Source organism: Canis lupus, chromosome 5 (genome assembly GCF_011100685.1).
Source record: "Canis lupus familiaris isolate Mischka breed German Shepherd chromosome 5, alternate assembly UU_Cfam_GSD_1.0, whole genome shotgun sequence".
NCBI classification, from domain to species: domain Eukaryota; kingdom Metazoa; phylum Chordata; class Mammalia; order Carnivora; family Canidae; genus Canis; species Canis lupus.
In genome coordinates, this window is record NC_049226.1 from 53204166 (window position 1) to 53219312 (window position 15147).

The 15147-nt window shown below is 35.6% G+C and overlaps 1 protein-coding gene across 4 annotated transcripts in view; it reads right to left on the minus strand.

Annotated features, from left to right (window-relative positions):
• The window catches only part of PRKAA2 (protein kinase AMP-activated catalytic subunit alpha 2), a 67510-nt gene that overhangs the window by 32160 nt on the left and 20203 nt on the right, over window positions 1-15147 (minus strand). For 3 of the 4 annotated variants that reach the window (XR_005359722.1, XM_038537419.1, XM_038537421.1), the window contains exon 2: window positions 6315-6456. Coding sequence is in view for 2 of the 4 variants with exons in the window: in XM_038537419.1 (XP_038393347.1) it covers window positions 6315-6456 (142 nt within the window). In the remaining 2 variants the exon portion in view is untranslated. Of the gene's footprint in view, window positions 1-6314; window positions 6457-13454; window positions 13501-15147 lie in introns of those variants that run through there. The other variant, XM_038537420.1, reaches the window with a different exon arrangement.

The window sequence follows — 15147 nt, forward strand, 5'->3', positions numbered from 1 at the left end:
AAGTTCTTACAATGGCCTATAATACCCTATATAATCTGGCTCCCCTTTATGTCTCTGTCCTCATTTTACACCAATTCCCTCTATATCACTCTGTTCCCTTGATCTCTGGCCCATATTTCCACTTCAGAGCCTTTATATTTACTGCTCCCCTAAAAAATGGGAATTTGTTATTTTCCTTCTCCAGAAAATCTGTATACCATATTCCCTCACCTTTTCACTAACTTACAATATATTTTACTAACAAAGGTTTTATTGTCTATCTTCTCAGCACTACCCCACTAGACACATAGACACACTCACACACAGAACCTCCATAATAGCAGAGATTTTGTTGTCATCTTTTAGTTTGCTGATGTATACCGAGTGTCTCAATGGTGCCATTTGCTAAATGAAGGGGTGAACAAGCTAGCTTTCTGGCCTTGTTTTCCTCCATTTCCCTACACATACCCTATGTATCAACTGAAGAAGACAGCTATTCCCAACACACCACATTCTTTACACTTTATTTTGCTTCTTGTTGTCCTCATAAAACCATCAGGACCTTGTTCAAATGTCACATCTTATACATGCTATAAGTAATTCGTAAATGCCTACTACAATACTAGGTGCTAGGGAGATAAAGATGATATTTGATATCTGTTTAGATCTAATGGGATTCTCAACTCAACCTGGCCAAAACAAGTATCCTTAATATCCTCCTGTACCTTAAAATGATTCTCCTCCATTCTTCCTATCTCAAAAAATATCATGATTATCACCATCTAGTTGCTCAAGCCAAAAGCCAAAATCCCAATTGCTCAGGCCAAAAAGATTCCTCAGCCACTTTCTTGTCCACAGTATCTCATTAGTTTTACCTACAAAATGTATATTGAATCCACTGATTTCTCTCCATCTAGACCAGTACTATCAAATAGAACTTTCTGCAGTGATAGAAATGTTTTATATAACCTCTGTCCAATATACTAGCCATTAGCGACACCCTGCTATTAAAAACTTGAAATGTGACTTGTGTGACCAGAGAATTAAATATTTTAATTAAATTTGTGCTACATGTGCTAATGGCTACCACACTGGACAGCACAAATCTAGATTATCACTTTGGTTAAAGCCACCATAATCATAATGTCTTAGCTGGACTATAGAGCAACAGCTTCCTAACTGGTCTGCTTCCACTTCTGCCCCCATACCCCATCATGTCACTAGATAGCTAGATCTTAATTATCTTTCAGGTCTTGAGCTCAAACTTTACCTCCTCAGTGAGGCCTTCTCCACAATTTCTTCCTTGCTAGTCACACCCTAAGACAGTACCTTTTATTCTCCTCAAAGCACTTATCACTGCCTAAAGTAATCCTATTAATTTGCTTACTCACTATCTACAACTGCTAGATAGCTCTAGAACATAAACTCCATAAAGGCAGAAAGCCTTGTCTTTCACTATCATATCCCCAGTGCTTAGAACAGTTCCTATTAGATAATAGGTGCATAACTCTTGCTTCTCAACAACCTGGTCTGCTGGGGGATACTAATGAAAACAAATGAGCAAGTGCAAAGTAATGTCAAGGGCTTTAGAAAGGCTGACTGTGGTACAGAGAAGATGATACCTCGGGCAGCCCCAGTGGCGCAGCGGTTTAGTGCCGCCTGCAGCCGGGGGTTTGATCCTGGGGACCCTGGATCAAGTCCCATGTTGGGCTCCCTGCATGAAGCCTGCTTCTCCCTCTGCCTCTCTCTCTGTGTCTCTATGAATAAATAAAATCTTTAAAGAATTAAAAAATTAAAAAAAAAAAAGAGAAGATGATGCCTAACTCAGATTTAGGGAGTAAAGCAGGTTTTCTAGAGTTAACCAATCGTCTATAAAGGCTGAGATCTAAATGGCAAATTGGAATTGGAAGCCTAGGGGAAGGGAGGTGTGGCTAAAGTTTTCCAAACAGAAACAATAGCTGAAGGACAACAAGCAAAAGATGATAATGACAATAAAAGCAGAGACAGACTAAAGAGATATTTAGGGAAAAGAGCTGTAGAATGCAATAAATTAACAAATTTATTTGTTAGAAATGAAGGAAAAGGAATTAAAGATGATGCCCAAATCTTAGGCTTAGAAAATTGCATGAATGGCATTTTTGCCCCCCCCTCAAAAAAAACCAAACAAACAAAAAAACAAAAAAACAGAACAGAAAGAAAAGTTTAGAAAAGAAAGAAAAGTTCAACTTAGTTTCAGATGATTCTATGACTTCACAATGGAAACATCCAATAAAGAGTTCAATAAATGCATTCAGGATTCAGGAGAAATAACTGGCCCAGAAATATAGTTTTGGAAATATTTAGCACAAAGATGACAAATGACAACCACGTAATAGATGGGGTCACCCAAAGTTGGTTCACTAACATTACACTAGCTCACAATGCTGAAATGAAATGCATCAATATTTAACGCCATGAAGATAAAAAAGGCCCATAAAAGAAAGGCTTAAGAGGAAAAAATGAAAAAGGAAAATTAGAAGACTGTGATGTTATAGAAACCCAGAGACTACAACATTTCAAGGTGGTAATGGTGAGCAATGTTAAAGAGCTGTCCAGAGGTTGAAGAAGATAAAAACTTTAAAAAGTAAACAGAGAAAACCAGCTCTACCAAATTAGAAAGTACTGATCTTTTGATTTGTTAAAGTGAAGTTCCCTAAGAACTATAGGGGGTTAGAAAAAACAAAGACGAAAATAAAATCAACAAATTCTAGTACATGGGAAAGTTTGGAGTTTCCTTTGAATCCTGTTTACTCCATTCAATTTTCTCCCAGTGGGATTTTACAATTTGAGTTAACAGAGAAATCATGCAATAAATACCCTACATTCTTGATTTTTGGTTTTCAAGCTTTCTTGCTAGAGAAACTAGAGGCCCATTCTGTAACAAGGGAACTATTCTTGGCAGTTAATCCAAGACTGTATAAAACAAACAAAACCACCAAAAGGATCAGGTCTCTCTCCCTGTTTAAATCACTAACACTCTTAGAGGCTATGTCAATAAGCTTGTTCTATAGCAAAGATACACGAGTGCTTTTTCTTTTTTTAATTCAGTCCGCAATTAAAGAGGCAATCTGGCTGAATGGATTAAGCTCAAGGCTGGAAGCCAGAAGCTTTAAAAATTAAATTCACCTCTGCTAATTACTTTCCAATCAACCCTGGGAACATTCTACATTTCTCTCACAAAATAGCAAATACTTAAATAATTCTAAGCCAGAATGAGATAATTAGCCAAACCAAAATTTAAAATTATAAATAATTATAAAAACGAAGGCAAGAAAACACTAGTAGATACGACATCAAAAATAAGTTTTTAAATCCTGACAGTTCCAACTGCTTACTAACAAAATCTGATTTGTGTTTGTGGTAACAGAACAGGAACTAGGACTCATACACTAAATGGGCAAAATTTCTCTGGGGTCTTTCAGGATTGGTATTCTAAAAGGGAAGAGGTCAAGGAATGAGGCAAATAAAGAGATCTCTCCCTTCACTCTCATTCTGGCATGTGATACTCTAATCTGGCCTCCCAGCTTTCTCCCTCCTCAAATAGGAAGTGGCTGCTCAGTAAGCAAGAGCAAAGAGATTTAACTTAGAAACCACTCGGTAACAAGAATAAAGTCGTTATTAACATGTAGTTGAAGTCAGATAAGACCTGTTTCAAGTAGGGGGAAAAGCAGTTAAGAATCATAAAAGTGGACCGAAATCAGCTTGTAGGTTGCCATCTCCTACTTTAGGCCAATGCTCATCAAACACCAGGCATTATACCAGTGCAAACACATCCCCATTTTAACATTAAGGAAACAAAGATTAGGAGAGATGAGTCACCAAGCTAGCAGGTGGTATTTTAATTCTTATGATAATCTTTAAAAACCTGCTTATTCTATACCTATTCTGGATCACCTAAAATGTAGGTCCTAAACAATAAGCTTGTAATCAATCACGTGCTGCTGTGTGATTTCAGAGACTTCATTTCTCATTTATGTTGATAAACAAGTGAACTTCACATGAAGATGAAAGGATACTGAAGCTCACTTTAGAATGCACTTCTCACCATAACAGTGTGAGAGCTGAGTCATCACTGCCACCCAACCGCACACCAAGCACCTCCAGAAAGCGCCTTCTTTGAACAGTTAGGCATATATTCATATGTTGGTAAGATACACCAAACAAACCAATTTGTAACAGTTCACTAACAATAAATGTAGCTAGTGCAAGTAAAGACTAAAGGCACATTCCCAAATCCAGCAATAATTGGATAATCCACTCATTTAAAGATTTCAAGAATGCTCCTGGGGAAAAAAAAGGGGGGGAGAGGGAAAAAAAAAAAAGAAAAGAAAAAGAATGCTCCTATATTAGTTTCCTACTGCTGCCATATTTCAAATTTGGTATCTTAAAACAACAAAAATGTATTATCTTGTAGTTTTTTAGAAGTCTGACACATCTCACTGGGCTAAAATCAAGGTTGGTAGCAAGGCTCTATAGGGAAATTATTATATTTTCCAACTTTAAAGACTGCCTACATTTTTTGGTTCATGGCCTTCTTCCTCTATCTTCAAAGTCAGCAACAGCCATTTGAGTCCTTCTCACATTTTATCACTCTGACCTCACTTCACTCTCAAATCTCTTTCTCTGAGTCCTCTGACCACCCCATTCACTTTTAATAACCACTGTGATTACCATCAGCACACCCAGAATATCAAGGAAAATCTCCCTATTCTAAGGTCAGCTGATTAGCAACCAATCCATCTATAACTTTAATTCCCCTTTGCCATGTAATGTAACATATTCAAAGATTCTGGAAATTAGGATATCTTGGGGTGGGGCATTATTCAGCCTTCCACAGCTACTATACTAGCCTTGTCAAAAGGCAAATAATGTACCTCTGCAGGCTATCAAATTGTTCCTCATTAACACTGACATCCAAAGACTGCTCACTAACAAAGTTCAGGGTAAATATAATGTCTGATTATAATGAACTAGTAAAAAAAAGCCTCAAAGACATTAATGATGATTTTTTTTTACAGTATATACATATGAACAGGCTTTCTCTTCAACATTACTTGAATCAAAATATAAATATGGTATTGGATGTCCTTCTACTATTAAACTAACCATGATTTGGTTTTTGGAAACCACCATTATTTATCACATTATACCCTAGATACTACTTTGAATTTCATTGACTTCATTCATTGTCTTTTATTCAAATTGTGAATTTATTTTGGTTTCAAAATAGGGTCGAAGCTCTAAGCATAATGGAGTTTATTACATCTAATTCTTTGTTTCTATGTACTTAAGTAACAATATACTAAAAATAATTATCCACAAATTTATTTTCTCCTTAAAAGGAATTTATATAACTTTGTTTTAAGAAAGACTGGAGAAAAGCATTAACAGCATGACATTTGGAGTCAGATATGAACTACTAGCTCTGCAAGTTACTGGCTTTTTGACCTTGGACACACTGCTGATACTCTTTAGACATGCAATTTCCTTATTTATAAACTGAAAACAATACTACCTACCCTATAGGCTTATCAAGAGGAGAAAGTGAAATTATATATGTAAAATGCTCAGCATACCTAGCCATTAGCAAGTATTCAACAAGATTAATATTTATTTTACAAAATTCTATCCAAACTTTAAGATGAAAAAGACAATTTCAGTGTTTAACATATGACATTTTCTCAGTAAATATTAAACTACAACTTTAAGTAATTTAAAAGAATACTGTTACATACTCAGTATCTACATTTTCTATGGGTCTAATCAATTTTAATTTATCTTTCATTATAATTAATCAACTATCAGTCCCTTCATATTTACTTATCTTTTAAGTTTGTAACTTGTCCTATCAAAAAGAAAAATTCACTTGCCTTCGTAAGAGCTTTGCTATCAGTAATCACAGTAATTACTGCAGTTTTGCAAGTATAATGGTGGATAACCTTTTAACAGTTACAGTCTACCTTTCTAAAAAGAAATCACTGTAATGTTAATGCAAAGAGACTTAGAAAAAAATTATAAAATGAATATCAAAGTCCTAAATGCCTTTCAAAGTAAATACTAGAGAAGAGTCAACTTTTAAGCTGCATTCATCACTTGAAAATAGTATCAAATTTGAAAAATGACTTAATTATAAACTAAAAATATGCAAGAAAGGATTGATAGAGGTTAAATACTTGCTGAAAATAAATATAAAAAATTTATACTTTTATAAAAAATTAAAAATAAACAATTAGTAAATTCATAGGAAATATATCACACAGTTGCTTTTTTACATTATCGCGTACAAAAATACTTACAGTTTGATAATATGAGGATGACGAAAGAGTTTTAGATTTTGAATTTCTCGTTTTATTTTTCCAACAACATCTAAACTGCGAATCTTCTGTCTATTTAAGATTTTAACTGCCACTTTATGGCCTGTCAATTGATGTTCTCCAACTAAAGAAAAGAAAAAGAAAAAACTTGCTGTCATAGCAACATAGTCATTTATTCATTCTTCCTTCCACTGTAACTCCAAATTTCTTCACTCACGTGTACCACTTTTATATCACTTATTGCAAAGAAGTTCTTTTTTTTTTTAAGATGTATTTATTTATTTATGATAGAGAGAGAGAGAGAGAGAGGCAGAGACACAGGAGGAGGGAGAAGCAAGCTCCATGCAGGAGCCTAACGTAGGACTCGATCCCAGGTCTCCAGGATCAGGCCCTGGGCTGAAGGGGGCGCTAAACCGCTGCGCCATCGGGGCTACCCAAAGAAATTAAGTTCTTTATACTTCTGTTTCTTCTACTAGAGTATGCACTCCTACAGGAAAGAAAATGCTTCTTAGTCTTCTCTAAATCATCAGTACCCAACAGGAGAAGTTCACTGAGTATTTGTGGAAAGGATCACAGAATTCTGTATTACTGCAAAAAAAAAAATAAATAAATAAAAATAACCAACTTTGGAACATCTTTTGGATAGGACAGAATTCACTATGTTTTGTTAATCTCTTCATTTCTTCATTTCTGGTTAATGTCAGTCATTGTATTTTAGAAGAATGAATGATTGCTGTAATAAATTAAAAACTTGTAACTGATTTCATTACTATTTTCATCAGAAAATACACATGTAGCCCTTATTTTATGGGGTTTTTGCCTTTTCCATAAAGCCTTACTATTTCCCCTTATTTAATGGAATCTCTACTTTTTTCAAACCCTCATAAGTATGTTTACAAAGCTCAAGTATCATTTATCATTTTAGGCTATTGTAAATATTTGTGATCTTAATAAATCATACAACATGAGCTATGAGCTCATATCCACCCTCACCTCAAGTAAGGCAGTCAGTATTCATCTGAATCTCCCACAAGCACATAGCACAGTATTATGGACATAATACATGCCAAATAAATGTATCTTGCATTAAATGAAATAATAGGCCTTTCTCTTTCATATAACACATTCATAGTATCCACACTACAAGTATTATCCAGATACTGCTCAAATGAAAAATCCCTCCACTAGAAATCAAATTTGTCAGCCTCCCCTCCTATTTCCCTCAATTACTATTCTAAATATTGACCATTCTCCTCACAATACCTAGTCAACCCTTGACGCCTTTCAGCAAATTCCCCTTCCATTTCTTTGGGGGGAAATGAAGTCCTTATGAGTGATTTCCTCTATCTTCAAGGCTTGATTATATCCAGATCTCTCTTTGCTCCAGTTTTAGATGTTTTCACCCTCCTCCTATTCAAGGCCAGTGTCATCAACTTGTGGCCTTGATCTCATCTCTTCTACACTTTCCTTATACTCAACCTTTCTCTTTTCTAATAGCTCCTTTTCCTTCGCCCATCAGTATCCTGTCCCAAATCTTTCATTTACCCTGCATCTTCCTTTAGTTTTGAACATTTGTTTCATCAACATTTCTCCAAACAGTAATGTACATTTATTGTCTGTTCCTCCTCCCTTTTCACTCTTCTAGTATCACTGCAATCTGGCTTCTGCCTTAACTCCTCTACTGAAACCAAATGGTCACAAAAGAACTGTTAATTATCAAGCCATGTATACTTTCCAGTTCTCAGATTGCTGTAATCTCTGTTGCAACTGACAACATTAATTACTCTCCCTTTTTGGTGGCACTTCTCTCTCCTGGTTCTTCTACTAACTCTCACATGGTCTCCTTTAGGGCTTCCACCTGTTCTTTAAAATGTAGTGTCCCCAAAGTAGGGGACAAACTCATAGTGTCCCCAAATCTATAGCCAAAGTAGATCCTTAAATTATCTAACCCATCTCTTATACCTCTGATGTGCCAAAGACTCTGCCCTCTTCTTCAAATTCACGTTATCTCAATACTAGTATTATTCCATAAATACCTCAAATTCGGCTTGTTCAGAAGTAAACTCAGCATTTTCCGCCCCTTCCTCCACCAAACCTATGTCCTCTATTTCACTTGATGGCACACAGCCTATATGCTAAAAATCAAAGAATCAGGGGACAGTTTCTCCTAAATATTTCTTGGAGTCAAGTTTCAAATCATTAAAACAAATATGTTAATAACAATGATAGAAAATGACAATGACATTTATTGCTTGTTCTATCCTAAGCATTATTCTAAGTACTAATTACCCTGCTCACTCAACCCCACAATTCTATGAAGTATTATTATCCTCCATTGTAGAGATGAGAAACCTGAGGCAAAGAAAAGTAACTTATCCAAGGTGATGCAATACGAAGTGGCACAACATGTAATCTCAAGCTGCCTCACTTCAGTTCATAGGAAGCAAGTTTAACTAAACGTAAAAATGCCCCCATCCAAACAATACACACACGAAATGGGCTGACCTAGGAAGAACTGAGTTTCTTGTTATTAGAGATTATTTTTACCTTTATAACTTTCTCAAGTGGTAAATTATCATCTCAAAGACTTCAGTGAAGCTTGAAATTTACTTTGCTTACATAATAAAACAAACAAATTGGGAGCCATTATATGAAGGTCAAGCAATCTATCCTAAGATTCCAAAATATATCTCCAGAACTCCAAAAAAATATTATCAATTTCAGGGATTTTATTTTTTTAATTAATTTTTTTTAACTCCAGTGTAATTAACATATACTGTTACATTAATTTCAGGTATTCAATACAGTGATTCAACAATTCTACACATTACTCAGTGCTTATCATGCGAAGTGCACTCTTAATGTTCCTCACCTATTTCACCCAACACCCCCCTCTCCCCTCTGGTAACCACGAGTTTGTTCTCTGTATTTAACAGTCTGTTTTTGTTGTTGTCTCTTTTGTTTGTCTCTTAAATTCCACATATGAGTGAAGTCATATGGTATTTGTCTTTCTCTGACTGACTTCACTTAGCATTATATGCTCTAGATTCATCCAAGTTGTTGCAAATGGCAAGATTTCATTCTTTTTTTATGGCTGAGTCAATTTCAGGGACTTTCTACTCCATTAAAATAACCTAATGGTTTCTTGATGCCTGCATAGTTTAGTACTCACCTTTGGGAATTTCATATTACCCATACACTTGTCTGCAAGGCCTAAAAAATAGATCTCTCCTCAAATCCCAGCCTCAATAAAAGTAACCATAGCTGCACCCCCTTGTCAATACAAAAAAAAAAAAAAGGTTCACTTCCTCCTTCCCTATTTGATAATTGAAACTACTGACTACTAAGAACATATACACTCTTTCCAGATCAAAGAAATAAGAGCAAAGACTCTAAAAAACAGATGGATTCTTTGTTTTTTAATGCCATATGCTTAAACCAAAAAACAAAGAAAATAGAAAGTGAAATTACTCAAAAAAAAATTTAATGACGAAGTATTACTTTGTCAACAAACTCAATAAAGCTACAGTATACAAAATCGATATGCAAAAATCGGTTGTGTTTCTATACACAATGAACTATCAGAGAAATTAAGAAAACAATGCCACTTACAATTTTATCTAAAGAATAAAATACTTAGGAATAAATTTAACCAAGGAGGTGAAAGATCTGTACACTGAAAATATAAGACACTGATAAAAGACACAATAGATATATCACACTCACAGACAGAAGAATTGTTAATGTTAAAATCTCTCTCCTACTCAAAGCATCCTACAGATTCAATGTGACCTCCATCAAAATTCTAATGGAGTTTTTCACAGAATCAGAAAAAAAATCCTAAAGTTTATATGGAACCACAAATGACCCCAAATGCCAAGGCAATCTTTTTTTTTTTTCCCCAAGACAATCTTGAGAAAGAACAAAGCTAGCAGTTCCCAACCTCAAACTATATTCCAAGTTTTAAAAATCAAAACAGTCGAATACTGGCATAAAAATAAGACACATAGGTCAATGGAATAGGATTGAGAACCCAGAAATAAACCTATGCATATATGGGTCAATTAATTTTCAACAAAAGAGTCAAGAATATACAATGGAGAAAGGATAATCTCTTCAATAAATGGTGCTGGGTGGGAAAAGTAGACAGCCAAATATAAAAGAATGAAACTAGAACCCTATCTTACACATTACACACACATCAACTCAAAACAGATTATGAAGCCATTAAACTTCTAGAAGAAAACATAGGTGGTAAGTTCCTTGACGTAAGTCTTGATAATGATTTTTTTAGATTTGACCAAAAAAGCAATGACAGACAACAAAAGCAAAAATAAACAAGTGAGACTACATCAAACTAAAAATTTTTGCACGGAAAAGGAAACAAGATGAAACAGCAACTTACAGAATGGAAGAAAATACTTGCAAATCATATATCTGATAAGGGGTTAATATCCAAAATATATAAACAACTCTCAAAATTAAATAGAAAAAAAAAAACCTGTTTAAAAAATAGAGGAACAGGGGCAGCTGGATTGCTCGGTGGTTGAGCATCTGCCTTGGGCTCAGCTAGTAATCATGGCATCCTGAGATCAAGTTCCCATTAGGCTCCTTGCAAGGAGCCTGCTTCTTCCTCTATGTCTCTGCCTCTTTCTCTGTGTTCCTCTTGAATAAATAAAATATTTAAAAGAAAAAATAGAGGAACTGAATAAACTTCTTCCAAAGAAGACATACAAATGGCCAACAAATATATGAAAAGGTACTCAGGTACTCAACATCAATCATCAAGGAAATGCAAATCAAAAGTATAATGTATATCACTTCACACCTGCATTTTAAAATAGCTGCCACCAAAAAAAAAAAAAAAAAAAAAAAAAACCAAGAGATAAGTGTTGCCAAGAATGTGAGAAAAGAGGAAACACACACTGTTGGTGGGAATATAAATTGGTACAACCACTATTTAAAAAACAGCATGGGGATCCCTGGGTGGCGCAGAGGTTTGGCGCCTGCCTTTGGCCCAGGGCGCGATCCTGGAGACCCGGGATCGAATCCCACATCAGGCTCCCGGTGCATGGAGCCTGCTTCTCTCTCTGCCTCTCTCTCTCGCTCTCTCTCTGTGACTATCATAAATGAATAAAAAATTAAAAAAAAAAAAAAGAAGTAAAAAACAGCATGGAGGTTCCTTAAAAAACTAATAGAAAACTATCATATGATCCAGCAATCCCATTTCTGAATATATACCCAAAAGAAAAAAAAATGAAAACAGGGTATCAGAGAAATATCAGCACTTTCATGTTCACTGCAGCATTATTCACAACAGCCAAGACACAGAAACTACCTACCTAGGTGTCTGTCAACAAATGAATAAAGATGTGATACATACATACACACACATACATACACACATTATTCAACCATGAGAAAGTAAGTCCTGTTTGCAACAATGTGGAAAGACTTTAAGGCGTTATGCCTCTCACTTACGAAATAAGCCAGATAAAAACAAACACGGCATGATATTGTTTATATGTGGAACCTTAAAGTCAAACTTGTAGAAAAGGGGAGTTTGGTAAAACTACAAACTTTCATCTATAAGATGAATAAGATCTGAGGATCTAATATAAAACTTGGTGACTATCGTTGAAAACACTATTATATAACTGAAATTTGCTAAGAGGAAAATTTAAATGTTCATACATGTATAAGATATATATATATTTAAGTATATTATTTTTATATATATATTTATAAACATAAAATGTGAGATGATAGGTGTGTTAACTAGATGGGAGAAATCCTTTTGCCACGTACACGTACATCAAATCATCATGATATACATTTTATTTTTTTTAAAGATTTTATTTATTTACTCATGAGCATCAGAGAGAGAGAGGCAGAGACACAGGCAGAGGGAGAAGCAGGCTCCATGCAGGGAGCCCAACACGGGACTCAATCCTGGGTCTCCAGGATCACCCCCTGGACTGAAGGTGGCACTAAACCGCTGAGCCACCCGGGCTGCCCACATGATGTACGTTTTAAATATCTTACAATTTTATCAATCATACTTCAATAAAACTGAAAAAAAAAAACTTCTAAATGAAAGTAATTTGGGGGGTACCTGGATGGCTCAGTTGGTTAAGGACCTGCCTTCAACTCAGGTCATGATCTTAGGGTCCTGGGATCCAGACCCATATCAGGTTCCCTGCTTAGCAAGGGAATCTGCTTCTTCCTCTCCCTCTGCTTGCGTGCTCTCTCTCTCACTCACTCTCTCAAATAAATAAAACTTTTAAAAATAAATAAAAGTATTTTTTTAAAAAGCATTACTTTATGATATCTGAGGAAATAACTGACTCATTTATTTTTATATCTGAAGAAACTTTTCCCCATAAAGCACTGGAAAAGAAACGACATTATTCCTTGAAACAGGGATGCTGATAAACTAATTAGACATCTGAGATCAAGAGTCAAATGTATTGAGGGGAGCCCAGCTAGCTCAGTCAATGAAACATGCAACTCTTGAACTCGAGGTTGTGACTTCGAGTACCGTGCTGGGGGTGGAGACTGTGTAAAAATAAAATCTTAAAAAAAAAAGTGTCAAATACATTGTGAATGCCTCTTCTTTTGCTGAACTATATTAGTCCATATTGCCTAATAACTTAAGTGAATTAGTACTTAGTAATAATTAATTTAATCCAAATTATCTCATAATCATATTCTACCTGAAAGCCAAAGGAATATTTCTAAGAATATTGTAAGAAAAACAGATTTAAGACCAAGAATTTCTTCTGTATTATAACCATAAACTCTTCTAGGGAAGTAATTGGGGAAAAAAAAAAAAAAAAGGCTTGGATTCATCAGTTTTACTTCCATTCATTTACTCAATCTAAAAACATTTACGGAGTACTTTCCACATGCCAGGACTATGTTGATCAAATACACATGAAAAGAGAGGTTTAACAGGACTCCAATTTTAGCAAGGGGAAAAACATCAGCAATAAAGGAGCTAAAATAAATTCTGTATGGTATTAAATCCGTCTGCAGACTATTAGAGATACTTTGTTTGTAAAGGAAGAACACAGATAAGAGAGAACATTAAAAAAAAAAAAAATAGCAGGGGTGGGGCACCTGGGTGGCTCAGTCAGTTAAGCATCTGTCTTCAGCTCAGGTCATGATCCCAGAGTCCAAGGATGGAGCCCTGCATCAGGCTCCCTGCTCAGTCGAGAGTCTGCTTCTGCTTCTCCCTCTGCCTCTGCTCCTCCCCCCGGCTTATGCTGTCAAATAAATAAAATTTTAAAAAGAATTATCAGGGATAGACAAATCCACCATGATTTATCATGTATACAGAGTAAATATCCAGATGAATACAAGTAATAAGGAATGTTTATCCACGAAACAGCTATTTAAGGAACGCCTACTATGGTAAGCACTGCGCTAAACACTTAACAAGTGAACAAAGTAGTTCTGTCATACTGCTTGCTGGCACTCCCAGTGTTTATTCCACCCTTCCTTCCCAGACATACAGATTCCCAAATTACACCTGAGTTCACAGCTACCCAGAGCAGAGGCTGCATCTTAACATCTCTTTTAACTAGATGTGCCATATTACTATATCCTGGCCAAAAATAAGTAGAAAGGTCCCTCACAAGCTGCTTCTTCACCCTTCCTCCATCCTAAAGCCTGGAATTCCAAAGCCATCATCTTGAACCTTGAGGACAGGGTTAGGCAGGTGGGAGCAACAGAAGAGAGAAGCCCATGTTTTTGATGCCACTGGGTATAACAACATTCTAGCATCTACTCAGACTGTTAGAAGAAAACAAAGTACTATCTTGTTTAAGTCACTCTTTTTTTTTTTTTTTTTGAAGATCGCTGCCATTCACAGCTGAATTGAATTAATTCAGTATTTAGTATACTTTATTATTTTTTTTAAAGATTTTATTTATTTATTCATGATAGAGAGAGAGAGAGAAAGAGAGAGAGAGGGGCAGAGACACAGGCAGAGGGAGAAGCAGGCTCCATGCAGGGAGCCCGACGCAGGACTCGATCCCGGGACTCTAGGATTGCGCCCTGAGCCAAAGGCAGGCGCTAAACCACTGAGCCACCCAGGGATCCCCAGTATTTAGTATACTTTAAAACTCAAAAGTTTTGAACTTCAGATTTGTAATTTTGCTGAACTACCATCCATGAACTAACAGAAATAAATTTATAGCCCACACAATTTCTTGGGTAAATGAATTCTACAAATTTACCACTCATCATGTTCCACTATGCTTTTTCTAAATCACAGCCAAATTACACAAAATATTCTTCAAAGCTATGGAACTTCGTGGGAAAAAAAATCCATACTTACACTATCTATGCTTTTTAGAATTTTATATTTGATAAGGTGAAGAGCTGTCATACAGAAGAATGAAACTGATTTATATTGTTCAAGAAGAACTAGGAATAATTGACAGAAACTCTTTCAACGAACAGTCACCTGCTCTAGGAATCCTCTTTTTCACTACTCCAGCCTATACTGAAAACTAACCCCTACTCAAGAAACTTTCCTACTTAACACTGTACCCTATGTGTACCTTTTTTAAAGTCATTTTATTGAAGTTTAAAATATGTCCATCTTATATGGTACCATGAATTTTTGCAAATATGGTCATGGAATTATCACTAAAATCAAACGTAACTCATTTCCATCATCATGTAAAAACTCCATCATGCCCTTTTGCAGTCAGGCCCCTTCCCCCATCCCCAATTCCTGCCAATTATTGACCTGTTTCCTGTTACTATAGTATTTTTCTGAACATTGTATAAATGAAACCATGTG